Below are 27,976 nucleotides of genomic sequence, written 5' to 3'. Positions count from 1 at the left end.
AATCTTACCAATTTTTGTTGGGAAATCACACTGTCATTGAGACAAAAAGAAAAAGGTTCTGGCATAAGCAAAACAACATTACTTTACTTAAATAGAGTAGTATTTAACTCAGTATTTTATCACTAGATACATACCTTGTTATTACTGAAGTCCAAGTGCCACAAATGAGTACAATATTCCAAGTTATAAACTTCACAAATATTATTTCCACGTAGCTTCAGAGTCTGGAGTTTGGGGCAACTGCTTAGTTTCTCAATGGATGCTGTGAAAAGAAAATCTGACGTTCAAAATCAGGAAACCAAAACAAAGTGTACTCCAGGCTAAAATTCAAGTTATACAAATTAACATATATTTCTTGTCCATCATGAACCGCCTGCTCCTAAACTCAAGGATTTTTTTCACTGAAGTCAACCTTGATCAGCATAGGCGTGGCCAAATGAGGTCCCATGATTCATTTAATAGCGTTATACATTTGTAACCTACCCAAAAATTATATTTGTTCTTGAGAGAAAGACTAAAAACATTACAGAACTTCAATATTATGCTGAAAGCAATTCCTGGAGTGTTAGAAAACCTTTTCATTTTGACAAACAAATAACTGTATTTATGACAATTTCTATCAAATTAGAGATGTTGTACTCTAAATACATCTGAAGATACACCTCTCAAAATGTCAAAATGTAATTAAATTAAACTGAAATATTAATAAATATAACCAAAATACAAACAAAACATCATTAAAAACTCCACAATGATTATGAACATGCTTCAGCAGAATTAACTTAGACCTACTGGAAATCAAATTAATTATTCACAAAACTCAACAAGTCATTGATCACTTCAAAGATGAAACTTCAAAAACTAAATTATACAATATTTCTCGATACAACAACTAGATTAACAATAATTTTAAAAGTTCTTTTGTTTTCAATAATTGTCTAAAAACCGCAGCCAACAGACGCTTCTTCAGTAACAACATATAATAAGGTAGTTGGAGCAAAGGGACACATGTGAAAAGTTTGTTTACATACCCAACCCGAGTTGTGACAAGTCCAAGTACTCCAGGGAAGGTAGCGGTCCCGTCGCTTTTGAGCGCAGCAACTACAATTACAAACAGTTAGTTAGCATCATAATCAAGAACTTTCCGAGAGAAAACGGTAAGCTTTGCTTGAAAATCAAGAAAGTCGCCCTTACTGCTGTTGTTATTTTCATAGTTACGCCATATCTCGAGAAACACTACACCCGATTAACTGGAGTGACAGCAGCATACTGTCAGACTGTTCACGCAGTTGTCGGACTACGCCAAGAAAATATGTTCGCTAGATATGTATCGATATCTTTGAAACAAAGCGTGAAATAGATATAAAATTGAACATAATTGGAAGTATTTTACTATTTATATAATATCATATAATTTGCATTACTTGTATATTTGTTACACCATAATTTTGGATATTTCCTATTACTACGCGCGCGACCCGGGATTAGTGAGGTCATGTTTTGGATAGGGCAATCTCCACATGGTTGCAAAGTATTTCAAGAGTGCTTCAATAAATACACCATGGCTTTGACACATATTGATTTCATATACATTACAACCCGAGAGCTCGTGGTTATACGGACAGTGTTTTGTAAACGAATCTCTCATGACAAAAACTATACACACTTATAAAAATTACATACTCATTAAATGACTACAAGAAGTAAACAGAACAACTCCACCCAAACAAGAAAAGACAAATGAAAAAAAAATGAAAGACAAAATAGAAAAATCACAATCGATCTAACAAACAAAACAATAACAAAAACAAAACAATCAAATATACCATCAAGCGTCATATGATGTTAATTTCGTGACGAGTTATCATAACTAATTAACCTTGACGTTGATTTATGTCTTGTGTTCGTCGTTAAATAAAGAAAAATACAGTGTCGATCATAATTAGCCACGTACCATTGTCAGCCCATTCATTTGTCATTACATACGTACTAATTATGTTCACATATATTCCGAATTCTTAGTATGAGGAGTTTTAATTTCGACAAGAACCTGTATCGATACGTCGTGCTCTAGAGTAAAAGAAGTTGTCATCCATATATACTTGGTCTATCTGACTTCCAACTTCTAAAATGCCACTCCAAGAAGTCGTACTTGTTGGTACCTGGCGATCAGCATTAATGGACAGACAGGTTTATTCAGTAATTTAGGCACTAGGCCCATAATACATATATACATTTGGCTGAAGTAAATACGTACTGAGTAAAACCAGGGAGACTATATGTTGTAGAGTATTCCTGGTAAAACTGAGTACATCCTCCATAACTCCAGGGTATATGTTCCGATAAATTATAGTGCTGGTTTATAGGAACGTATACAACATGTTTGTCTTAAATACATTAGCTTATAAGTATCTTAGAAAAAAACAAGGAAAACTGTATTGTATTTTCATAGACTTCAAAAAGTCTTTTGATTATGTCGATAGAAGCAAGCTACTCTTTCAGTTACTTAGAAAAGGAATTCATGGTAAATTATATATTGTTAGAAAGTATTTATTGTAATGTGAAAGCATGTGTGAGATGTACACCATGTCAGTTTACAGAAATGTTTTCATCTTCTCGAGGTGTTAGACAAGGGTGTATGTTGTCACCAATTTTGTTTTTAATGTATATTGAAGAGTTAGCTACAACTATTGTCCAAGCGGACCCACGAGGTATTTTTGTAGATAGTGATATTGAAGAAATCTATCTGCTTTTATTTGCTGATGATGTCATTATGTTTGGCGATACAGTAATTAACCTCCAGAGAAAAATAGATGTTTTGGAAGAATATTGTGAAAAGTGGGGTTTAACAGTAAATTTAGACAAAACCAAAATAATGGTGTTTAAAAAAGGAGGAAAATTATCAAAATTTGAAAAGTGGGTATAAGCAGGTAAATCTATAGAGGTTGTTTTTTATTATAAATACTTGGGCATTATATTTTCATGTAGAAACATGTTTACAGTTGCTTGTAAAAATTTGGCCAAACAGGCAGAAAAAGCTTTGGTTCCTGTAAAAAGAATGATTTGTAGATATGAAAATTTGGATGTTAATACCTGTTTTGATATTTTTGATAGAAAAATTCAGCCAATTTTAATGTATGGTTCGGAAATTTGGGGTATAAAAGACAGAAAAGTTTTAGAAAATATCAACACAAAATTTGTAAATTTATTTTAAGAGTTGGCTACCGCACAAGTAACTTGGCAACTTTAGGCGAATGTGGACGCCATCCCTTGTTTATTCATCAACAGCTAAGAGTTATAAGCTTTTGGTTAAGGATACTCGGTATGAATTGTAATAGATATGTTAAACATTGTTATTTACTCATGAAGCAACAAGATGATATTATAGGCTACATAATCTGGGCATCAGCAGTTAGGCATATATTATTTTCTCATGGCTTCGAGTTTGCTGTCAACGTACTAGTGTACATTTAAATCTCAGCTTAATACTGAAAGATATTTAACTTGTATAACATCTGTACAATTAAGAGGGGCCTTGACTAAGTTCAGATGCTGTTCAAACAATTTTAAAGTTACTAAATACAAACATGTTCACAATTGTAACCCTGCTGATTTATTATGCCCGCACTGCGGAGAAGGTGAAGAAGATGAATATCAGGTTCTGTTATATGTTTATATGTCTAAATTATTATTGTAGTCATCCATGTACTGCACATTTTATACCTAGGTATTATTGTAGTCATCCATGTACTCCACATGTTATTACCTTGTTATCAACAACAGATAGTAATCTATTGCTCCGCTTAGCCACCTACTTGTATAAAGTATTCAAAGCAAGATTATAGAGTAACATAGGTTATGTTTGGGATTGCGCTCTCTTGGTGGGGTGCGGATTCTCGTGCTTTTGTTGGGTTGGGTCCCATCCGGATTCGAGCCCGCACCCCCGGAGTTGGGCGCCTGTTCGCCGTCGCACGGGGTCGGCCGCCTAGCCCGTCCGCCGAGCACGGGCGGCTGACTGTGTGTGCTGGCGGGTGGGTGCCGGGCTGTGGGGGTGTGGTTCCGGGTCCTGGATGGGACTCGGTCCGGCAGGGGTACGGGAGTCTGTGCTTTGCTGGGAGGGCGTGATCCCAAACAGAACGTGCTGCATTTGACCGGATTCTCAATGGCATTGTGTATTATGTATTATAGCGCTCTAAAAAACTATTTATATCCTAAATTAAGTCTTACACTGTACTCTAGGCCTCCTGGCCCCGAAATACAATAAACTTCTGTTTCTGTATTAACTAATGTTATAATTACTCATTCCTCATACGGCGGACTAGTGAAAGATATTTACTCAATGATTAATATGTATATTGTCCGACGACAACAGTCGGATGAAGGTTTCAGTTGTAGGTGGTTGAGTCAGATGATTTGAAAAACAGTCAGATCTTTTTGGGAATATTTTGGACATATTAATAAAATATGGAGTTCATCTTCGATGTAATCAAGGCCAGCAGAATGACAAATGGGGCAGAGACGTTCAATATACGGGGTGTTTGTATGACGGCCACATTCCACTGCGAGTCTGAAGTTACAGCACCAAAAATGAATTGTGACTTTACGTTGATTAGGTAGCAGTTCACTGGTTAAATACGGTTCGACGCTTAGTAGTGATTTAAATTGTGAATGGTAATTACATTTGGATGACATAATGCATGCCAGTGTTGAGTGAAGCAGTCATAAAATCTATGTTTAAACATTTCCATGAATGTGGAGATATGTAGCCGATGTCTTGAGATATCCATAAGACACCTTATCCATATTGAAATAATATCAGCCTAATATGAGAAGCCCATGTTGTTTTACCATTAATGGATACAACAAGGACTGGTCGGCTCGGAGTCAGTTTAATGTGTCTGAGTGCTTAACTGCTACACTGGTATCTCAGTGGGCTAGCACTAGTATAAAACCAGCTTCAGTCTGGGCTAGTACAAGCAGCCGCACATACACACCCATGCACGTCGTCATATGAGCGAAATATTCTTAAGTACGACGTTAAACCCCATTTCACCACCAGTTAAACATAATTGTAACCCACTGCTTGCACAAACTACAATAAGCACGTCACAGAATACATCTTGTTGTGATTGTAGATTTATTTTTCTCCAAATTTGCATCTCCAAAACCGTAAATGATGTTTTAATGGCTATCGCGTATTACATAATTTTGACGCGTATTTTAATCGACATGTAGTTCTGGATTCAAATATATCTGTAATATGTCTAATATAATCTCTTGTATACGTCATGTCCAGTTTGATCTACAGGCCGAGGTGTTTGTACAAGGAGTTATTTCATGGATCGGAATGGTCCCACTGATTAATATTTGTGTCTTACATGCATTCTGCGTCGTTACGCAAACCCACATGAAAGACAGGGTGTATATTACATAGAGAACTCTTTAAAATTGATACAATTTTATAACGTACCCTGATTAATGTCTTATTTACAATAAAAGGGCTCTTGAAACGGTCTCTATTCAAAGTTGTGACAGGACTACCAACACGGATCTAAACATATGCTTGTATTTCTATGATGTCTGCAGAATTTAGTGCTGGCTTATCCTCAGACATAAATGGTAGTCCTGTAAATCTGTTGCTCACCGAACAGTCTTGGTGGAAACAATGGCAATCTGAACCATTCGGAGAAGCGGCAGTAAAATACTTCAGTAATCCTTTGTCTCACCATCTGTCCCGGTCACAACACACTACTTAAATATGTGTTGTGATCCAAGCTCTACTTGTGCAGGCCAGGGTGTTCTTCTTCCCCAAGATGCTGATCTTCAGTACCCGAGAACATCTGTCACCTTTCCATGGCTGACACTGGGATGGAACTTGTAGTGTATATCCAGAGATCTACACCCAGCTGTACACAACCCATGCAATAGTTAGTGACAAGATGATGCCACTTGTGTATGCCCTCCTGCCAGACAAGAAACCGTCAACATACAGCAGTTTATTTGACGTAAATCGTAGTGACTAATGTATATCCTTTGTAGTTTTTTCATGGCAATTCGTAAGTTTAGAAAATTCGTAATTGTGAAAACTAATTTCGTCAATACATTATGGTGTTCGAATATTAAGGTTTCTACTTTTGGGGGCAAATAGTTTTTAAAATAAACATATTGTCTATTCCTTCAGTGCTTGAAGCAGAAAGCCTCCAATTACAACCTGAATTTATCCCCGACAACAGTGTTCACCGACTGGAGTCAGCAGCTCAGAATGTAGACTAATGCTTAGTCTCTGAATATATATAATTTTGATAATAACAAACAAGCCCATTTAAATTGAAAAGGAGCCCTAGGTAGACCAGAGATTCAGACCTGAACCTGAGGAAATCTAGACTTAGGGCTTGGCAGTAGGGAAAATAATGTGGTTCAGGGACTTTGAGACTACTCAGAATGCAGCCCGAGAAGAGTTTCAGTGCCAACTCAAAAGATACATGTGTCATTTCAGACAGGCAATATGGAGGAATGGCCAAAGATTTGGAGTACATACACTGTTCCAGACTATTATTTGAGTGAAATCCTTGATTCGCAGCGCTGCTGTCCTGCCCCTAGCTACTGAGACTGTGATGTTGACGAGGTGCGGCTACAAACCCTGGATGAAGCAGATCTGGACTCTAAGTTTTGCAGACTATGAGACAGACCAGTGGATCTAAGCTGACGGAAGAAGCATTTGGAACCATGTCTACACGGCTGGGGCTAGAGCGACAAACCCTTTGGAAGGCTGGCACTCCAGGCTCAACAAGTCAGTCCACAAACATCCCGACATTTTCAAGTTTGTGGAAGTGTTGAAGAAGGAGCAGAACCACACAGAAATTGTTCTACTGCAGATCACTTCAGGAGGAAGATTACCGCCCAAGAGAAGGAAGTATCAACACCTTGAGGACAAACTTCAGCAGGAGAAGGAGAATCTACTGGCAGGCAGAAAGACTTTGTTTGAATATATTGATGCTGTGTGTAATTGTGTAGGTCTGTGAATTTTAAATTTCTGTTTATTCAAATGGTAATAAACTTCTGACGTAATTTCAGAACAGACTATAACTCATCGCCCTATTGTCTGCCTGTACACCACGGTTGACTGTACCAGTAACCTAAACCAAAGCAGGGGGCACAGTGTGGTGTTCCCGCGAGATACAAGGTGATAGTCAAACATAATTCAGCACGTCTAATCTGCATACCGTTTTTAAAATATGTTCTTAGAAAAGGGGGGTAAGAAAATAATTCAATTTCCGATTCGTATTAAACTATTATGCAGACAATTCAACACATCCACTATGCATACCGATTGTTTGGAATATGTTCTTAGAAAAGGGGGGTGGGAGGTAAAAAATAATAATTCAATTTCCGATTCGAATTAAACGAATTTAAGGAAATGTCAGGAGTATGTGACTTAAGTACTGAAGAAATGTATTATATATTTATGCTTGTTATAAGAATATATAAACTATGGCTATGTTCTTTTTGTTTCGTTTCATATGGGTCATTCCATTTACCTACAGAGGTACTATGGGTTCATATGTAAGAGCAATCAACCATGACATGTGTTTATCTAAAATATGTTCCTTTCGAGAGCAAGATTACTCGCTCTATCGCCGAGTCTTGAATCTGTCGGGTGGATCCCGTTGGTACTATGATTACAGCGAAGTAACATCGCCTGGCACGAAATTCACGATTGACTACCTTAGCGAAGCCATTCATTAGTTGGCCGAATGTCACGTGACACGCCAGAACTGTCAGACTGATTGAGGATGTCGGACGAATACGAATATGACCTGGAACCTGTGACGGTAAGACAAAATCTCTGTTTTACATATTGCCGTTCTGGTTGTAGATGTAGATATTAGTTTTCACATACTCGTGGTTTTGACAGAGGTGGGCATTTGTGAACCGTGGATAAATAATCAGGAATCCTTCCTACTTGACAACGGTCCAAGAATCTGTATCGAAACGTCGCACTCACAAACTAAAGAAGTTGTTATCCATAAACTTTGTTCAATGTTGTACGTCCCAACTTCTAAAATGCCACTCAAAAAAGTTAGACTTGCTTCATTTAGCATTGGAGAAAGGGGGGGGTGTTCAGGGACTATGAGACAGACAGTTGTCGGTTATTGTGTGTAATGGCTTCCCGCGATCGATACACCATGTTTGTGTGACACTAGCTAAGAGGGGGGATCTAAATACAAAAGTCAAATGTGCTCATTACAGATTCACAGAAGATGTCCGATCAAGAAGAATGAACGAGACAATTCAAAGGTCAGGCCTTACTTCAGTGAACACTCTGGATCTCTGTTCAGGTCCAACTTGGACCTTCTGCTCTTATCAGCATGGACCACGCACTATGATTGACCATATCTTGTTGCCTGAGACGACCCTGAGTGATGTTTTATGTGCCCGTATCTTAGACGATGCCCCTTTCAATGTGTCTGACCACAACCCGGTCATCTGCACCTTGTCCCTGCCATCACCTCTACCGACACTCAAGCGAGAGGGACGAGGGATTGTCTCATGGGAATAAGCGCGAAGTCAGGACATGTTGAAGGATTATACCTTTGCTGTTTCCCATCTGCTGTGGAGTATTAAACCTCCCACAGAGGATTGTGATTTGACTGATATTGATGAATATTATTCAGCAATAACATGTACTATTTTGCATGCCAGCAGGGAGACACTACCAATGAAATCATTCAGGTCATTCCTGAAACCATACTGGAACAAAGTTGTGAATGATTATCATAATCACATGACTGCTAAGCGTCGTGTTTGGCTTGCTGATGGCAAACCTCGTGGGCCTGCACACACGTCCTACAGAGAATACAAGGCAGCAAAATCTGACTTCAGGAAGCACATGAGGCAAGCAAGTGATAACCATATCTCACAGACTTTTCAAGAACTCGAAGAATCCCATGACCTTGATATCCGGACCTTCTGGAATTGTGTGCGGTCAATCAGAGGGGGACACAAGTCAACACTTTCCCCGATATTGTATCAAGGAGCTGTGCACAGTGATCCAGAGGCTATATTTGATGCTTGGGCTAACCATTTTCAGGATGTATATGCTGCCAAAGACCGAGACAATTTCAACTCTTCCTTCTGTGAGCAGATAGAATCCCTAGTTGAGGAGATCCGTGTTAGATGCAAGGAAGAACGTGATTCACAGCCAATGAAATTCAGAGAGTTGGAAGTCACTGAGTGCTGTGCCAAGCTGAAGAACAATAAAGCTGGTGGTGCTGACAAGATCGTGTACGAGCACCTAAAGTATGGTGGCAGAACCTTGATGTTTCACTTGGCAACCCTCTACAACGTCATTCTTGAATCCGGACATATCCCAACAGCTTGGCGCGAGAGCATCCTGGTGCCTCTGTACAAAGGTGGGAATAAATCAAAGAAAGACCCGAACTCTTACCGTGGCATATCACTCTCCCCTGTGTTGTCCAAAGTGTTTGAGATGGTGCTCCTGTCTCGACTGGACGGACTAAATCAATCTGATACCTTCCCTCACCCACAACAAATGGCATACCAATCTCAGTTATCTGCCCTTCACACATCCTTCAACTTGCAAGAGACGATACGCCATTACCACGAGCGGAAGGAGGATACCCATGTTGTGTTCCTGGATACATCAAAGGCCTTTGATACAGTATGGCACAGTGGTCTCAAATACAAGTTATTCGAGTGTGGAGTTAAAGGCTCCTTGTGGACTGTTCTTGACGACATGTACACGGGAATGATGTGTCGAGTTTTCCTTGACTCAATGTGTTCTAGGCCTATCCCCATGATGCAGGGTATCAGACAAGGTGGTGTGCTGTCAGGGAAGTTGTACCTGCTGTACATAAACTCCCTACTCCAGAAACTCTCTGAGTCGAATCTTGGTGCTGTCGTGATGGACTTAAGCGTGTGTTCTCCCACTCAAGCAGATGATGTAGCACTCATTTCATCAAGGCTCTCTGCCCTTAGAGCGATGGTGAGGATTTCGGAGGAATACAGCAACGACTGGAGATACGTACTGTCCTCCTCCAAGAGTGAAATTGTCACTTTTCCATACCGGCCGAGATCTCAGCAGCTAGAGCAGGTTGAAGTCAGGTTGTATGACCAACCTCTCCCGTGGAAGGAATCAATCCGCCATGTTGGAATAGTCTTGTCAGGAAACATGTCAAGCATAGAGCATGTGACGCTAGCTGCCATTTCCTTGCGGTCCGGTGTGAGATCACTGACAGCTTGTGGGTTTCACCCACGGTTTACAAACCCAATCATCAGCCTGACAGTTGTTAACCGTGTGTTTCTTCCCAAAGCCCTGTACGGGTCGGAACTGTGGACTAACCTTTCCAAAGTTGAGATCTTAATTCTGGAGAGATCTTACAGACACGTCATTAAATCAATCCAAGACCTGCCTCGTACCACTCGAACTGATAGTTGTCTTGGACTCCTTGGAGTGTTGCCTCTAGAGGCAGTTATAGACCAGCGGAAGTTGTGTTTCCTGGGTGGTCTCTTGAATATGGACCACAGATATCTACCTCACAAGCTGTTCATATCCCGGTTGATGGGCTACTTGCACAACGTCTCATCGTCATCGTTTGGATATGTGCCTGATGTAGTCAGGGTGCTTAAGAAGTACCTACTCTATTGTCACTTGGAAAAATTCCTAGAATCAGGGTCCTTCCTAGGGCGTTCGAAGTGGAGGAGAATAGTGAAGACTTCAGTCAGAGAGTATCATGTGGCACAATGGAACAGTCGGTTGGCAGATGACTCTGATCTTCACAAGTTCCAGCGGATACATCGCCAGCTTGAAGTCCATCCTGCATGGAAGGTGTCATTGCTTGATGCATCACTCAGACGGCAAGCTAACTTTGTCATCAAAGCCTGTGCTACAGTGAGAGACCTATGTGAAGCAGGGCTGTGTCATCGGTGTGGGATGATGTACGATGACCCCCTCACGCACGCCGTAGTTGTGTGTGGATACACAGATGCAACTCGGGACGAACTGTGGACAGGCCTAATCAATGTTGGGCCAATCGAATTCAGCGTGAAACTTCACAACATGAACCCAAATGAACTTACAGAGTGCTTGTTGTCGTGTACAACCGACTTTCCTCTGATCAAAGAGGACTTGATTGAGTTTTCCACTCTGTGCATAAAATACATCACCATGATGTACAAAGCTGTGTTCCAGTGACTCATTGTGACTCTTGCATTTGACTGATTAAGAAAACGTGATATTGGCTCAAATGCGCATGAAAATCCTGAAATAAGTGCATAAATATTGTCTCTTTCTGTACTCTTCACTATGGAGGAATAAAAGATTATATATACGCATTTAATGCGGAGCATTTCACACTTTCGAAGTCCTGGCAATAACAACTAATCTTAATAACAAAGAAATTACCATTATAAATGTATACAGAAAACCACCCATTAAACTCACTATCCATGATTTAGATATACTATCGAAATTCATAGGTCCCAACACCATTATACTCGGAGAGTTGTCCCCAACTTTATTTAATTTTAAAAAAGAAAACAACCAAAATTTCTACAGCTAAATTTGCAGACGACATTTCATTCTGGACCTCCTCCTACAAAAGTACAAAACTAAAGAGAGTCAGAACATATATTTAATGCATCAATTTCTCAAAGGCAAAGACAAGTTCAAAAGTACAAAAATAAAGTGAGTAAAATCATCCAACATCCCTTGCGTCTTTTTTTTTGTATGATCCAATGTTTAATAGCTAAGATCACAGTGCTCATCCGTCGAATGCATTTTACTACTCTGAAATCAGAAATTCGACGGATCGGTACACGACCCTTTCAGTAGACTCACGCTTAGTCTCTGAATATATATAATTTTGATAGTAACAAACAAGCCCATTTAAATTAAAAAGGAGCCCCAGGGAGACCAGAGATTCAGAACCTGAGGAAATCTAGACTTGTTTTATTTAGGGCTTTAGCACTGCAGATAGGGCTTGTTAGTAGGGAAAATAATGTGGTTCAGGGACTGTGAGACAGACTACCCAACCTACTGTATAAGAGACAAAAAGGGTGGTTAAATAACATGTGTCAGAGAATGACATATCTGCTTCAGCTTTTCACACAATTATTCTGATATACAATACAGGGGCGAAGCAACCTTTACTAAGGTTAACCTTATTTCCCCTTACTTGTTGCTGGAACATATGGCTCAGAAAGCAGTGTAAATATCTACAAACTATAATGCCATGCGAGGGCGGTGGGGTAGCCTAGTGGTTAAAGCGTTCGCTCGTCACGCCGAAGACCCGGGTTCGATTCCCCACATGGGTACACTGTGTGAAGCCCATTTTTGGTGTCCCCCGCCGTGATGTTGATGGAATATTGCTAAAAGCGGCGTAAAACCTAACTCAGTCAGTAATGCCATGCTGGGTATACTGCAAATAGATGGTCAAGGCAACGATGTTTTATATTAATGCATTTAATGGACTTACGATGGGGCCTACAAGTAGGATAAATCTGTGTTACAGCTACACACATCAAGCCCGAGAGATCTCATTGAAAACAACAACATTGATTCATGCAGGTAAAGTGGACGGAGCAAGTCTAGACATTTAATTAGACCAGGGATAATCTGCTAATCTTCTATTCTGCCTGATTTAATCTGATCTCGGAGCGGGGTCAATATTTACTGGCAAAGAGTCCCTTTATCTTGAGTACATCGTGTAGACTATCTTGATAACATTTAATAAATGTCTTCCGTTGCCTTTTGATGGAGAAAAAGATTAATGAGGATTTATGTGTGTGCGTGCGTGCGTGTCAGTGTGTGGGGACATGTAGGTCTTTCGCTTCATCGAAATATTGCGCGACGGTGACTTGGAGCCGTACACATGACCAGGTATACTACCTCACCACGTTAACATTGTCTTATATGACACACACACACACACACACACACACACACACACACACACACACACACACACACACACACACACACACACACACACACACACACACACACACACACACACACACACACACACACACACACAGAGTTATACTACTCGTTCATTCCTCGAATCTCCGCCGATTTAGTACTCTTACTCCAACGAGGGTATGGTTGCAACTTTGATTTAATCTAAATAGCACCATACTTTTCTCCACATAATTTGAGTGATGTTGATGGAAGGATCTGTTGAAATCTAGCTGCAGTAGTAAATAAGGAAATTACCGTCGCTATGTGAATGATCTAATCCCCACCGCGACGGTAACCCCCCATGTCCCCACACCTGTAATGCCTCCATTTTGATGCGTGCGTGTGTGGAGAAAAATTGATATAATTTGTTTGGGCCGTAGTTATGCACACAATATACGATTCAGGGCCTAGATTTTCGAAGCTCTCTTAGCGCTAAGATAGTCGTAAATGCCATACATTAACATAGACTTACTACTATCTTAGCGGTAAGAGAGCTTCGAAAATCTAGGCCCAGGTCACGAAACGTCTCCAATACCATAATTGTGTCTTGGATAAAGATAGTCTTGCAGGCTTGACGTGTTACGTTTCCCGTTGCTCATGCCTTCAGTGTGTGGTTTAATACCCCGATAAACCAACAGGCCACCGTAAGGCTGCTGGAAGATTACTGACAGCGGCATCGAACAACATTCATTCAGTCCAATTACCTTGTAACAAACTTATTATGTTTTAGGGAACAGTTTGCGGAATTAGCGACTTCAATGCAGGTGCAGTTGCTGAGACCCTCCGTAACGCCATGACGGGGTTAGGTAAGTGCAGGGTCATGTAAACACGACACAATCATCGGTACACTTTTGCAATATTTTTTTTTAAATTATCTTTAAAAATCTTCACGGCGATGTATGACCTCCGTCCACGTAAGCGTCCTCGTTCATGACATGGTTTGTGTTGTGTAATGTGTCTGTCTGTCGCACACAGGCACGGATGAGGATGGTTTGTGTGGTGTAATGTGTCTGTCTGTCTCACACAGGCACGGATGAGGATCAGATCCTGGTGACCGTCTCCAATCTGTCCAATGAGCAGAGGCAGGAAGTAGCCACCGCATTCAAGCAGGCGTACGGAAAGGTTGGTTTGTTGTTTAACGCTGCACTTGGCTGAATGGCGGAGGTCTGTAAATAACCGGGACCAGACAATGTATGGATAGGTTACTTTCCTATAAAACTACAGCGTACCAGTGCGGCTTAGATGAGACGGCGTCCGTAAGGCCCAGTCGTTGGATGAATCCCATGTTCGCACTGATTATGATCCTTGGATACACGATACCGGGCAGAGATGATAAACGTCTGCACCATGGGTCACTCCGTGGTGGTCGTCGACTGCGATGCCTGAACAAGTAACCGGTATTTATAACTAAGTCACTCACTCACCTTCCTCACAATGTCCATTTTATGACCGGTTGCGAACCAAATATATTAAAAGATATTACTATGTCCATCCAAACCTGATAAAATTCTTCTTACTGTTAAGTAGTAAAAATCCAGTTCTTCTACAGAATATTTCAATGTTCATTTACTTTGCTATGATTACCCGATCTAAATTCCTCTCAAATGTAACATAACTTTATGTACTGTAGGCCTGTGGCCTTTTCAGTGCAAATTAAGATTATTATTATATTACTCGTTCCATGATTTGCAAAATGGTTGATTGTGCCATGAAAACCATTTTTATGGTTACTCATGTATCAAGTGCATAAGGTTGCTGTTTGCCTATAGAGGGGTTTCCATATTATTATTTATCCAGTTTTAAATGGATACAATCTCAAATCATAAATCTACGTTTAAGTAAAGTTGTGAAATTTTGTGATCCTTAGCAAAGTAGGAGTGTATATTCAAGCCATTGATTAAGGTGTGTGGCTGTGGCCATACATGAGATGCGTTCACTTCACTATTTCTGACTATTCCCATTTCCTTCAGTCCACGTCCATGTTTCAGGATCTAATCGACAACCTGAAGTCGGAACTCGGCGGAGACTTTGAGGAGGTGGTTGTAGCTGCCATGACGCACCCGCGCGTGTACGACGCTCGTGAGATACACAACGCCATTGCAGTGAGCGCCACGTTATAATCTTAAAACTTGTCTTTTTAATCATGAATTTTATGTCTTTTCAAATAAAAACCTGAAATGTGAAATGAACGTACAGTATAATGTTAAATGAAAATTTATTTAGAACTATTGATTGGATGCCTCGTATTTAGATTTTGAACCGAGCCCTTTTAATGCTATTTTGACCAATCAGTGTCGTGGTAGAATGAGTAATCAAAGATTCCATTTGTTGATTGTTCCTCCTCTGTCACCCATCAGACGCAAGCTGGTGTTTTTGTCATCATTTAATCAATGACTTTTTTTTGTTTAATGGTTTTTACTATTTTCAGGGTGCAGGGACGGACGAAACAGCGATCGTAGAAATCATGTGTACAAGAGACAATGACGAAATAAACGAAATAAAAGAGATTTACAAAAAAGGAAATCTACTCAGGCGACTTTTGTTTCTCGAGGTAGGGGAGTTAACTGAATGTTTATGTTTGGCGTTTACAGCCAAACGCAGCAATATTCCAACTATATGACGTCGGTCTGTAAATAATCGAGTCTGGATCTGACAGTCCAGTGATTAACATCGCGGGCATCGATCTATTGAACTAGGATACGATGACATGTCAACCAAGTCAGCGAGCCTGACCACCCGATCCTGTTAGTCGCCGCTTACCATAAGCATGTGTTGCTGAAGATCAATTCTACCCCGAACGACTATTTAAGTACAGCTTCCGCCCATGCTGAACTTCATTTCGGATGGCTGTTTTGGCGGGACTTAAGTGCTTATACTACGAACAATCAAAGTCGCGTACGCAACATGGTGAAGGCCATGCATCAGAGTTTGGGCGACTGAAGGATTTGCACAACATGTGTACCCCTACATCAATGATGGCATGGTTCGGTAAGGTGGGAACCTATACTTTTATGGTCAGTTAACGCAGCAGTTCAATGTGTAATTACAATTCGGTGTATATGGGGTACTAACGGGTCGACCATTATATTCTTAGGGAAATACAGGAAATAACAATATTCTTCACTGAACATGCTGGCAATCCTCAAACACTGTGTTTAAGAGGGAGTGGAATTTGCAAGGAAAAACTGTCTCAGGGGGCGGTGGGGTAGCCTAGTGGTTAAAGCGTTCGCTCCTAAAGGCGAAGGCCCGGGTTCGATTCCCTACATGGGTACAATTTTGAAGCCCATTTCTGGTGTCCCCCACCATGATATTGCTGGAATATTGCGTAACGGCGTAAAATCATACTCAGTCAGTCTGTCTGTCTCAGAGTTATTTGGCCTGTGTTTTCCAAAGCCGGAAGTCATTACTATTGGGTTACTGGAACTGTGTACACCGTTATGTGTCTAGGAGGATGTGTCACTTATATTGATGTACGCATGGAGAAGCATGCCAATATTCTGTTTCCAAGTCCTGAGTTTCGTCCAAATGGCTCATGATGCATATTTCTAGTGGAAACGCTTTGGGAATTTAGGGGAAAAGATGTATTAAGCTGCATCTTTTTTCGTATGTAATTCAAACGCCTTTCCAGTTACCACAGATGTAAAGCGGGTCATGTCTTTGCGCAGAGTTCGGGAATGATCTGGAGAGCGACCTGAGCGGCGACACCAGCGGCTACTTCCAGAGGATGTTTGTGTCACTGTGTGCTGGGGGCAGGGAGGAGGACGACGACGTCGACGAAGATAAGGCGGAGGAAGATGCTCAAAAGTTGCATAATGTAAGGATTTTGGAATTGGAGAGTAGGGACAATCTGGTGGCTATTAAAACCCCCCTGAATCCCCCTTGGCTCCGCCAACGCAATTTCTTTTTTTCAATGTGGTCTTAAGTCATTTTCAAAAGGGGGGTGGGGTTCGAACCCCCTTAAACCCACCCCCGACCCCCATCCCCCGGATCCGCCACTGAGCTAAGGGCAAGCTGTGAGTGTACTGACTAGACTGGGGATCTTTTACGGCCATCCACTACACTACATCTCCAGAAATCGTATTCCTGTATACCTACCATAACCCCTAGTCAATTCCGGGCCGTGTTTTTTGCGACTGCAAATCACCCTCTCTTGATCTTCATGTACGGTTTACCAACCTTGGTCCCCTGAGGGGGGTTAACTTGTACATCCTAGAAACCAAAACCACCGCCAGTTTCAATGGACGTGAAGACATGACTTCTACCACAAGGTTTATTAAGGATTTCTTTTGCTTCTCAATTAGTTTTTCAAAGTTGATTTTCTCGAAAACTCAGTCGTGATCAGTGGGACTGGCCGCAACGTTCCGTTCATGTAGCCAAACTTTCAGCCTGGTTTGTAACTAGCATTCTGATTGGTCCTGAGTAGAGTAGCAAATCAAAAGAAGGGCAGGTAATTTGTGATCGCAAGAACCACGGGTATGGATCTAGGAGTGAAATCGGTTTACTGAAAGTATTCTTTGTGATATAATCGACGGGAGCACAATCTATTTATCTACTGAATAAACCAGTGGGGTGTAGTAAAACAGTAAATGACGCGTGGAATGAGCTCATGGGATGAAGAGGGCGGTGTGACTCCTGCTTGCAATCTGTTACAGGCAGGCGAGGGCTGCTGGGGGACTGAGGAGGCCGAGTTTAACGCTGTGTTGTGTCTGAGGAGCCCCGCCCAGATCCGGGCAACTATTGAGAAGTATGAGGATCTTCACGGCTCCAGCATGGAGGACGCTATCAGGAGCGAGTGTGGAGGGGACCTACAGAACGGATTCCTGTCTATAGGTCAACACTTGCACTGTGTCTCAGTCGGAACCTTGTTTTAAGTATTTTGGGATTGAGACCAAATTAAGTGCAGTGGTGTAGTTAAAGTGTTTGCTTATCATATCGACTGCTAGTTCGATTCTCATCGTGACAAATTACCCAAAGCGGCGTAAAACTATACCCAGGACCAGCTTGACAGCTCAGTATTACAGACACTATGGAATTTATAAATAATCATTTAGTAAATGTGAAACCCCATTGAAAATAAATAATTTCAGAATATCCAAAGCTCGTTCATCTGCCTGATAAAACAGGAACTGATGGAGTAGTTTGAAAATAGAGTTGTTTTTTAATCAAGTGAACGATACACTAGTCAAAACAATTGTCTAGCGAAGCTCTCGTAAAAGGACGTTTATAGTCAGTTAACATACTGTAAAATATATCATGAAAATTAGTGGAGGAAGTTTAACCGTGTTTCAATACACCATAAACATTGGATAAGGCCAAACTTTTGTTATTATTATTTTAAAGATTGACTTGAATCAGTAGGCGATTTCAATCATGGCTAGTCTTAGGCCCAACTACAGGCAAATGATATATAGCTGATCTAATTCCATTTATCTTGGGAATAAAACTTAGCTACATGTATATAAAATCCCCAGGATTATCTAATTGTCAAATCAATCTTTACTATCGCGGTATAGCAATGATTCTGATTTGGTTCTTATGATATTACGACTCTAAAGTTCAGGGGATCCATATATCAAGCTAAAGGCCAAACTACGTAACTGCTGACCTGTTTGTAATGTGTTCTAATTGTCCTACTGTGCTTACAGTCGAAGCTGCGAAGAACACACCCGCCTACTTCGCTCGTAGAGCACACGACGCAATGTCCGGACTTGGAACAAGCGACACTGACCTGATCCGAGTGATCGTCTCTAGAAGTGAGGTACGTAGGGTGGCCTGACATTGGTTGGTTGGTTGGTGGGCGGTGGGGTAGCCTAGTGGTCAAAGCGTTGGCTCTTCACGCCGAAGACCCGGGTTCGAATCCCCACATGGGTACAATGTGTGAAGCCCATTTCTGGTGTCCCCCGCCGTGATGTTGCTGGAATATTGCTAAAAGCGGCGTAAAACCAAACTCAGTCAGTCAGTCAGTGGTTGGTTGGTTGTTTAACGCCGCACTCAGCAATATTCCAGCTATATGGCGGGCCTTGGCGGCGGACTAAAATAATCGAGTCTGGACCGGACAATCCAGTGATCAACATCATGAGCATCAATCTACGCCACTGGGATACGATGACATGTGTCAACCAAGTCAGCGAGCCGGACCACCCGATCCCGTAAGTCGCTTTTACGATAAGCATGGGTTATCGAAGATCAATTCTAACCCTGATCTTCACGGGTAGACTCGACATAATCCACTGGTTATTTGTAAACGTGTAGACGGTTTTATCGTAATTTATACTTGTGACCTAACTCATAAGAACCCAGATACAAGACTAACTCGCGGAATTACTTCCTGAGATCGGGGATGGATGTAGGTCTGTTTGAGGACATTGTACCGGAGTTACTGATCTAAACCTTGACGAGGGGGTTCGGAGAGAGAATGTTGGCACGTTCTATGTTGTTCCAATATCTGAACACAACGGCTTTGGGATGCTAGATCAGAATAAGCACTAGTGTTGTTTGCTTATAGAAGGGTGCGACTTACGGACCCTCGGACTCGGTGATTAGGTTGACTGTGTGTCATGGCGTACCCAGGTCGCTGCTCAGAATATCAGTCACCAGTTTGCGTGGTGCTCATTTGATTTACTCCCCACCCGCATTAATACACCTTGGATAATGCTGACAAAGACTATATACAATTTACAATACAGACTAACGAAAGTTGGATGTCATTATTGACAGGATCACACCATATTACCAACTCCTATGATAAAGTACAATATCTGTAGATGGCCATAGATGAAGCTCACCAAGCATGGGTCGTTGTTTCAGTCTCTGACTTCCAGGTTCAGACTCGATTATGTATATTAAAAAAATATGCCTCCGAACTCGTGAAGATCCGGGTGAGAATTGGCTTTCAGCAACTTATGTTTGTCATAAGAGGCGACTAACGGGATCGGGTGGTCATGCTGGCTGCCTTTGTTGTTACATGCCATCATATCCCAATTGCGTAGATCGATGCACATCATTTAAATCACAGGATTGTCTGGTACAGTCTCAATTCTTTACTGACCGTCGTTATATATACTCCCCATCAAACGTTTAGACTCACTAGTGTAAATGTAGCCACTTACTTCAGTCAACTGTTCTGAACTAACTTTTGTAAAATAATCCATACAGTTTAAAGGTACTCATTTAGAAAGTGGTCAAATGCAACATATGTTATATGTGTCATTACACTTTCTCAGTATCTAGTACTTTCATTACTTTGATCTTATCCGGAATTCGAACCCACGCTCTCAGAGTCAGTCACTTAATCGCCAGAACACAAGAGTCAGCCATCTAACCCAATCTGACAAGTGTAAATTGCCACGGCTCCCATGGAAGCGTCGGTGGCTGAGTGGGTTGGATCGCTGGCGATTAGGTACCTGATGCTGGGAGTGTTGGTTCGAATCCCGGATGGGATTCAGCCTTAGAAAAGCACCAGAATCTTTACTTTATTGAGAAAGTTAATCCCAAATATAACATGTTGCAACAAACAAACGCGTCCGTGGTGACTAGCTTACTGCTACTGACTGCTAGGACAGACAGCACTAACTCGCGCACCCTCAACGTTGCCATAAGTCAATGTTTATATGGGTCAGTTCCTGTGAAGTGTTCCCTTGTGTGTGCTGCAGGTAGACCTGGAGGAGGTGAAGGAGGCCTACCAGGACATGTACGAGACGTCCCTGTCCGAGGCCGTGGCCAGCGAGTGTGGAGGAGACTACAAGAAGATGCTGGTGAACCTCATTGACCCCCAGTATTGACCTGCTCCTCCGTCCTGCTGCTGTGTGTCTTCTTCTCAAGACTGACTGTTTCATAGGCTTTGGATAGCATCCACATCTCTAAACCCACTTTGACTGATTGGCGTACCGTTTAACAGGTGATCAACCCGAATTTCCCCTGGACTTCAATTCCTGAAAACTAATTCTGGTCCTGATACATCAGACATTAATCTGGTTTCAGGGTCATCCCTTCGGGCCTCGCTGCAGAAGGATCTGGAAGAAAACGGTAAACTGACACAGTCAACCACACTCTGATCCACGTTAAACTGATCTACCTGACGTTGACTATTGTCTGTTTGCAGCACCCCAAATGTTCTGTCTCGATGTTCACTCAGAAACTAACGTACTGTTTCACTTGCTTCATTCGCAGCGGTTAATGGGGTTTAAAACCACGTGTCCTTAATTTGAACAGCAGCTGGCTGTGTTCGGGTGACACAATTTTGTTATCTTGAACATTTGAATTCTTCACCTGCTTCGCATCATAGGTACATCGACCATGACCGATTGGTCAGAAAACATCAGCAAAGTAATGACGTCAGCGTTCAGGTCGAACACGCGTGGCAACCTCTCTGGAGGTTATGGTCCTTCACGTCAAAGTCATGTTAAAGTCAGAGTGGCTGCCACATCGTCGTGGTCCAACAGAAATGGCATAAAATCGCCCGGGTATAGAATTTAGAATTTGAGGTCACGGTGAAGGGTCCATTGGTCGGACGAAAGTTCACGACTGATGGTCCAGCTCGTGTTTGGTGCCGAAGAAACACTGCATATTCGAAACGGAATATCTTGGAGCAAGTACCGTTTGGCGAGAGCTCAGTGATCGTGTGGGGGCGCCTCTCATATGACGGTACATCGTGATATTAAGACGATGAGACAAAATCGGAATGGACAACGGTACAACACTGGCATCCGCGACAGGGTTGTTGTACCACATTTCGGTGACCTTCCTCTGAACACAAGGCTAATCTTCATGGACGACAATGTTAAGACACATCGTGCTGTTGGTGATTTCTTACATAAAGAGGCGGTACCAACTCTACCTTGGCCCGCCAGAATTCAGTCCGATATGGGAGATGATGAGCCATAGACTACGCCAGACATATCATCCAGTTCAAAATCTTGATGCATTGGAACAAGTGTTCCATCAAGAATGGAACGCAATACCTCATCGTCACATTCAACGTCAGATAATCAATGAGGAGGGTCAGGGATGTTATTGCAGTTGGCGGAAGTAACACAAGATATTGACATTGTGATGGGTTATTAATACTTATGTGACTTCTTGGGGATTATATGCCTGTATCTTGAAAATGACCGTACTTGTTCTTTATTAGTTATGATTTGCCATTTAATATTTCCTTGAATTAATCCACGTGCTACGAAGGCGTCACGCACATTTGGGTATACATTTTATAATTGCACTATCGTTTTCTGAACTGATCGAAAAGACGGCATTGGCTTGTATGACGCAGTGATGTCTTGTCGCGACATAGGTGCAAAACTTGAACATGAACCACAGGTTTATTAGTCAACCTGTGGAAAACCACCGGTAAAGTAAAGGATGGTCTCAAATCTGGAAGACAGAGGAGACCAGTAACTGTGATGATCGAGTCCTAAATCTTAACATACCCCTCGCCAGCAGTCCGATGTTTATGGATGGCAACGCTAGATCATAACATTCTCGAGCCACCATCGCCCATTTGCAGAACAACGCTGTCAAAACATTGCAATGACTCGCAAGAAGCCCCTCCGTAAGATTCCCATCGAACATCTTTGAGACTATCTAAACGCCAAGTTGAAGCTTGAGATCCACCTGTTCGAAATCTGCAGGAATTAAGGCAGGTACTTCATACCGATGCTGAGAATCTGACGCTTGATTGCCAGTATTTGGAGGAGACAGGCAGATGTTATCCATGGAAGGGTGGCTACACCTGGTAGTGATGTGGTGGCCAGTGGTGGTTCATAGTCACAATAATCACTGTTCAACAACGGTGGGACAATCAGATTGGTGGCGCAGTCATAGGGACTATACTATCCGGCATTGTTGATATCCACGTTCTTGTTTATCAGGGGCGGATACAGCTGTTTGAGAAAGTGAGTGAGTACGTATGGTTTTACGCCGCTTTAGCAATATTCCAGCAATATCACGGCGGGGGGACACCAGAAATGGGCTTCACACATTATACCCATGTGGGGAATCGAACCGGGTCTTTGGCGTGACGAACCAGCGCCTTAACCACTAGCACTAGGCTACCCCCACCGCCCCTTTTGGAGAAGGGTGGGGGGTTTTGTTTCTTTTGTTTTTGTTTGTTTGTTGTACACTTCATTTTCACCCGCCTTTCATTTGTCATTTAATAAACTTTCAGGACAAAAAGGGGGGCACCCCTGCAAACCCATTTGTCCATTCCATGGTGGTCAATGGCCAGGGAAATTACACCATTAGGGGCAGGAGTGAAAAAGAGAAGCTTTGTTTAATTAGCTCCTTGAACCTTCTTACCTGGTTATTCTATGCTTCTTGATGTGTGCAAAACACAACAAATCAGATCTGTCACTTCGATATAACACCTTTGTGCATTAAAATCTAACATGCTCTGAATGCTTCTCTCAGTAATGCTTACGTTTTAGAAACATCAATGTTGGTTGGTGGAACAACAGTAGTTTACCTGTCGAGAAAATGACATCTTAAGGCAGGATTGGGTCATGTTGGGAGTAAAAGATCTGCTTTAATGAGACTGACACCTGGATCTCATCATCCTAATTGTTTTACATACTACACCTGGCTGTTCTACCAGCAAGTGGTCCCCCTCGTAATAATTAGCGAAAAGTGACAACAAAATAATGATCATTTGTTAAACAACTTATTTTTATTCGGGTGTCCAAAATTATGAGACAAATCATCAGAGTTGGTCTGTCGATTTCATGTGACTGCAAAATGTTGGGTTTTTTTCAGCTATTGGATCTGGGTTAGTGAGCAATTCATCGGTCTCAAATGAAATTGAATGGACTGTAAACTGTCTGGCACTGTAATGGTGAGAGCAGTCGAAGTATACTTGGGCTCAGTGTTATTCGTTACACCGCTTTACTGTATAGTAGTGTAACGAATAATACTGGCCTAAGTTTACTTTGACTGGGGTTAGAGTACACTTGTCGTGCTTTGTAGGTGCTTATAGGGATGGGGAAGTGATACAACATACTTGACTATTATTTGTGGTTTTCACATTAATGTTATGATCTTTTCCTAATCTATCATTCTAGCATATGTTGCTTTAATTTCTGTTAAATCTTATTACAGAATGTCCCGATGACCCTTAGGTCTTGTACGACCGCAGTGCATATAGTTCTATGGACTAATTATGGGAGCTGAATCACCTCGCTCCTCACCATCTCTTTTAATTGTACCTTTTAACTGTCTTTTTAGCCTCATCTAGTTAGAGTTTTATCAAAGATAGAACATTTCTTTCCTTGCTGCTTCAATCTATTGTAAACAAAGGGGAGATAACTCTCATTTACACTTTTCCTTTGCGCTGGAGTGTCAAGTTTAATTTTTTACTATCTTTTACACTTCAGTGGTATGTTTTGCAAAAAAAAATTATAGAAAAAAATAATCTTTCATAATCTTTGCCCCCCAAAGTGAGTGAGTATGGTTTTACGCCGCTTTTAGCAATATCACGGCGGGGGGACACCAGAAATGGGCTTCACACACTGTACCCATGTGGGGAATGGAACCCAGGTCTTCAGCGTGACGATCGGACGCTTTAACCATTAGGCTACCCCACCGCCCCTTTTGCCCCCCAAAAGCCACTTAACATCCAAGGGAAGAGTTTCTATATATTGTTTACATAACTGTTTTAAATGATATAAACACAAAACCATTTCTGTACCAATTGTTTTGAGGTTGAGTAATTTTTTCCACTACTTTGACTGGACTAGTTGTCCGACGTCCATTGTTGTGGAAGGTAGTTGAGCGGGTTAGATCAGTGACGTTGTGTACTGGGCATTAGATGCTTGACTCTGAGAGTGTGGGTTCGAATCTCGGATGGAACGCAACCCCAGAAAATATTGTAATCTGTACTTTGCCGACAAAGTTCAATTCCAAATGAGACATATCACAATACCAGTAAACAAAATCTGAAACCAACATCAGCCTTGTCGAGAACCTTGTGGCGAACACCGATCGTGGGAATTCATTTTGTCTGGGATTTGAAACTGACTCCCGCGAACGTAATCTGCTTGGAAACAGGATACTGGATGTAACATCTCTCAATCTCACCGAGCGTGCATTTTGACTTTAAAATATTGCATCTGCTGCTTGAAGAGGTGTGCAGGTTACCGGATTCTGGCAATCAAGGCTCAACGGAATATTTCAGTTTAGTTTTCTGTGACGGAGATGATCCTTAGACCAGACCCACGCTTGGTTGGTTGGTAAAGAAGGTAAACTGACGAGACTGGGTGGTCCTTGGTATTGCTTCTATAGTGTGTCACCCGTGCTCGTCGTAGCATATCGACTTGTAGTATAGTGGACCTTGATTTTGCTTGCTAAAGTGTGTCACCCGTGGTCGTCGTAGCATATCGACTTGTAGTATAGTGGACCTTGGTATTGCTTCTATAGTGTGTCACCCGTGGTCGTCGAAGTATATTGACTTGTAGCATGGTGGACCTTGAGGACATGGCGAAGGGTTCATTGGCCGTTGTCGCGTATGGAGACGTCATCACCAGGGATATCACCAGATGATCCATGCATCTGAACCCTTTCGTGGTGGCACTGATGGTGTGGGGTGACTGCACGGTGGATACCATTACAGTACCTGGGACATTCAGTGGATCACGTTATGAACAGGAGGTACTGGATACCACCGTCGTACCACACTTTGACAACCATCCCCTAGCCAGTAGTCCGATATTAGTGAATGACAACTATACATTTCTTCGTTCTATATCCGTCATTAACAATGCTATCGAAACATTACCATGGCCCACAAGGAGCCTCGATATGAACCCCATCGAACTTCTTTCGCAGTATCCTAAATGCCAAGTTTGAACTAGAGATCCTCCTGTTAAAAATCTCCTTGAGGAATGGGACCCGTGAAGATCAGGGTTAGAATTGGTCTTCAGTAACCCATGCTTGTCGTAAGAGGCGACTAACGGGATCGGGTGGTCAGACTCGCTCACTTGGTTGACACATGTCATCTGTTCCCAATTGCGTAGATCGATGTTCATGCTATTGATCACTGGATTGCCTTGTCCAAACTCGATTATTTACAGACCGCCGCCATATAGCTGGTATATTGCTGGATGTGGCGTAAAGAACAAACAAACCAACCAAACCATTGAGGAAGGGCAGAAGCGGTGGTCTTTATTTGAGAATTGTACACGGTCATACTTTCTGGCACAGCATGTGGTCGACGTGCTTCTTGAAATATGGCTGTTTGGTATTCCAACCAAAAAGTCCCTAATATTTTAGATATGTTTCAGTACTGTTAAGGAACGACTTGAAAAACTAAGCATATTTTCATTTTCCATGTTTGTGTGTGAAAGTGTGACATACACTCAGAGGAGTGGAGCTGACATCACTGTTCGGGCCGTCCCTTCATGCTTCGAGCTGCAGAGGGTGAAGAGGCGTAGATTCTCAGGTTGTATTGGTACGGTTAAGTATTCAATATAGTGTACATCGTTATTACTGAAGGGACACCAACATATGTCTGCATTGTGACCAACGCAGTAACCACTTGACGTAACGTCTCCTTCCACAGACAATGGCCTGGTTGTCCGAGGTGGCACAGTGCCCTACAGTTGCGATCATTTGGCTGGTAGACACATGTGACCTCTGGCTCGAATGCAGTTTCAACGTTTATCAGTTTGTTCCCAAAACGTGTAAACATGTGAACTTCATGACGTCAGGCTCTCCTTCCTCATCAAGCTGAATAGCCTTGATATCTCGGTTATAATGTTCAACTCAGTGTTACTCACTCACCCATAAACTGATGTCCAGAGAACCGGTCACTATCACAGCCACATAGAGTGACACAGATGACCATATTTCGGCCGACATGCCTACGCGTCAACACACCTGTCAGCGAGCTATGAATTATGAAGAGTGTCTATGAAACGACACAGACACCCCAGCGCTTATTCATTACACTTCATAGCCAGTGAACACAAATTGAAAGGTTTAAAGAGAATAGTATTTCAAAAGTATTTGGTTATCTCAAATGGACCAGTACACTGTTCCTTGAAAGTAACACCGTTGGCAATGACGCTAGACTGGAAACCAAACAATGCAGCATTTGCCGACAATGACAGCCCGTCTAGGGTCCTTACTGACACAAATATGCTGACCGGTAGCTGGTATCGATATGTCACATGCGTCATACATCATCGGTGCCGGCAACAACATGCCCACTCCTTCCTTGCTCAAACATCAAACATAGTTAAATGACGACTCAGAACTCCCTAACATGATGCAATAATTTTTTCCTGCACAAATTCATGCAATCCTTTCGTTCCGGGTGGAAATAAGGGATTCACACATTTCGAGATTTAAAGCAGAAAGTCTTAGCTTTACAACTTCTCAAATGTTGGTATTCTAACGGCAAACAGTGTGTCGAGTGTGGACGGTATCAATTATAACATCTTATATTAATTAGATTAATCAAATAATGGTTTAGCATTAGAATGCTCGAATATCGTTTTCATCGAAGACTTAGATGCAAATATTTCACTTGAACATCCTACAGAACTTAGACCTATTAGTCTTCGTCAAACTATGAATGACCATTTGTGGTGTCCCCCGCCGTGATATTGCTGGAACATTGCTAAAAGCGGCGTAAAACTAAACTCACTCACTCAAACAATGAATGATACAATACAAACTCACTAGATATGGTTTCAGCAGCAAATACTAAAGCATATCTTGAACGCCATATACAGCGGAACCCACTTATCCAGCACCAGTGTTATGGTCTGTATTAATAAATGAATGGATGAATGAATGTTGGTTTACGCAGCATCAGCAACTTCAGTATTAATAAAATGTCTGGATTAACTGATTCTGGGTCGTACAGTTATCATCCTGACTGCATGGTTTCCTGACTAATGTGGTCCCACGTACCGAAATTTAACATCAAATGTTTTTGAAAGTATGTTTGAATACAACAGGCCGCACAATGTTAAGTGTATGCACCGTGCTTGGTACATACAT

The 27,976-nt window shown here is 41.8% G+C and overlaps 2 protein-coding genes across 3 annotated transcripts in view; one reads left to right on the top strand and one right to left on the bottom strand.

Annotated features, from left to right (window-relative positions):
• Window positions 1-1,275, bottom strand: part of LOC124288684 — a 72,599-nt gene extending 71,324 nt beyond the window's left edge. For both annotated transcript variants that reach the window (XR_006901507.1, XM_046725253.1), the window contains exons 1-3: window positions 1,195-1,275; window positions 1,032-1,101; window positions 135-262 (exon numbers count right to left, since the gene is read on the bottom strand). Coding sequence is in view for 1 of the 2 variants with exons in the window: in XM_046725253.1 (XP_046581209.1) it covers window positions 135-262; window positions 1,032-1,101; window positions 1,195-1,212 (216 nt within the window). In the remaining variant the exon portion in view is untranslated. The remainder of the gene's footprint in view (window positions 1-134; window positions 263-1,031; window positions 1,102-1,194) is intronic.
• A 12,500-nt stretch (window positions 1,276-13,775) lies between these two features.
• Window positions 13,776-21,535, top strand: LOC124288675 (annexin B9-like). Its single transcript, XM_046725243.1, has 8 exons — window positions 13,776-13,788; window positions 13,986-14,104; window positions 14,971-15,084; window positions 15,411-15,499; window positions 16,646-16,796; window positions 17,635-17,812; window positions 18,628-18,740; window positions 20,635-21,535. Exons 1-8 carry the CDS (start codon window positions 13,776-13,778, stop codon window positions 20,761-20,763), a joined length of 906 nt encoding a protein of 301 aa, XP_046581199.1. The 3' UTR covers window positions 20,764-21,535.
• Window positions 21,536-27,976: the final 6,441 nt, after the last annotated feature.

The sequence above is a fragment of the Haliotis rubra genome, unplaced genomic scaffold (assembly GCF_003918875.1).
Source record: "Haliotis rubra isolate DU_JTF1 unplaced genomic scaffold, ASM391887v1 Scf422, whole genome shotgun sequence".
Classification (NCBI taxonomy): Eukaryota; Metazoa; Mollusca; class Gastropoda; order Lepetellida; family Haliotidae; genus Haliotis; species Haliotis rubra.
The sequence above is the reverse complement of the archived record's forward strand: the minus strand, read 5'-3'. Positions and strand labels throughout refer to the sequence as shown.

Bases quoted from the DNA above. Each gene is read 5' to 3' on its own strand.
- LOC124288675 (XM_046725243.1), top strand. The intron at 14,105-14,970 runs GTTGGTTTGTTG...TCCATGTTTCAG, and splicing joins TCAAGCAGGCGTACGGAAAG to GATCTAATCGACAACCTGAA. The intron at 18,741-20,634 runs GTACGTAGGGTG...TGTGTGCTGCAG, and splicing joins TGATCGTCTCTAGAAGTGAG to GTAGACCTGGAGGAGGTGAA.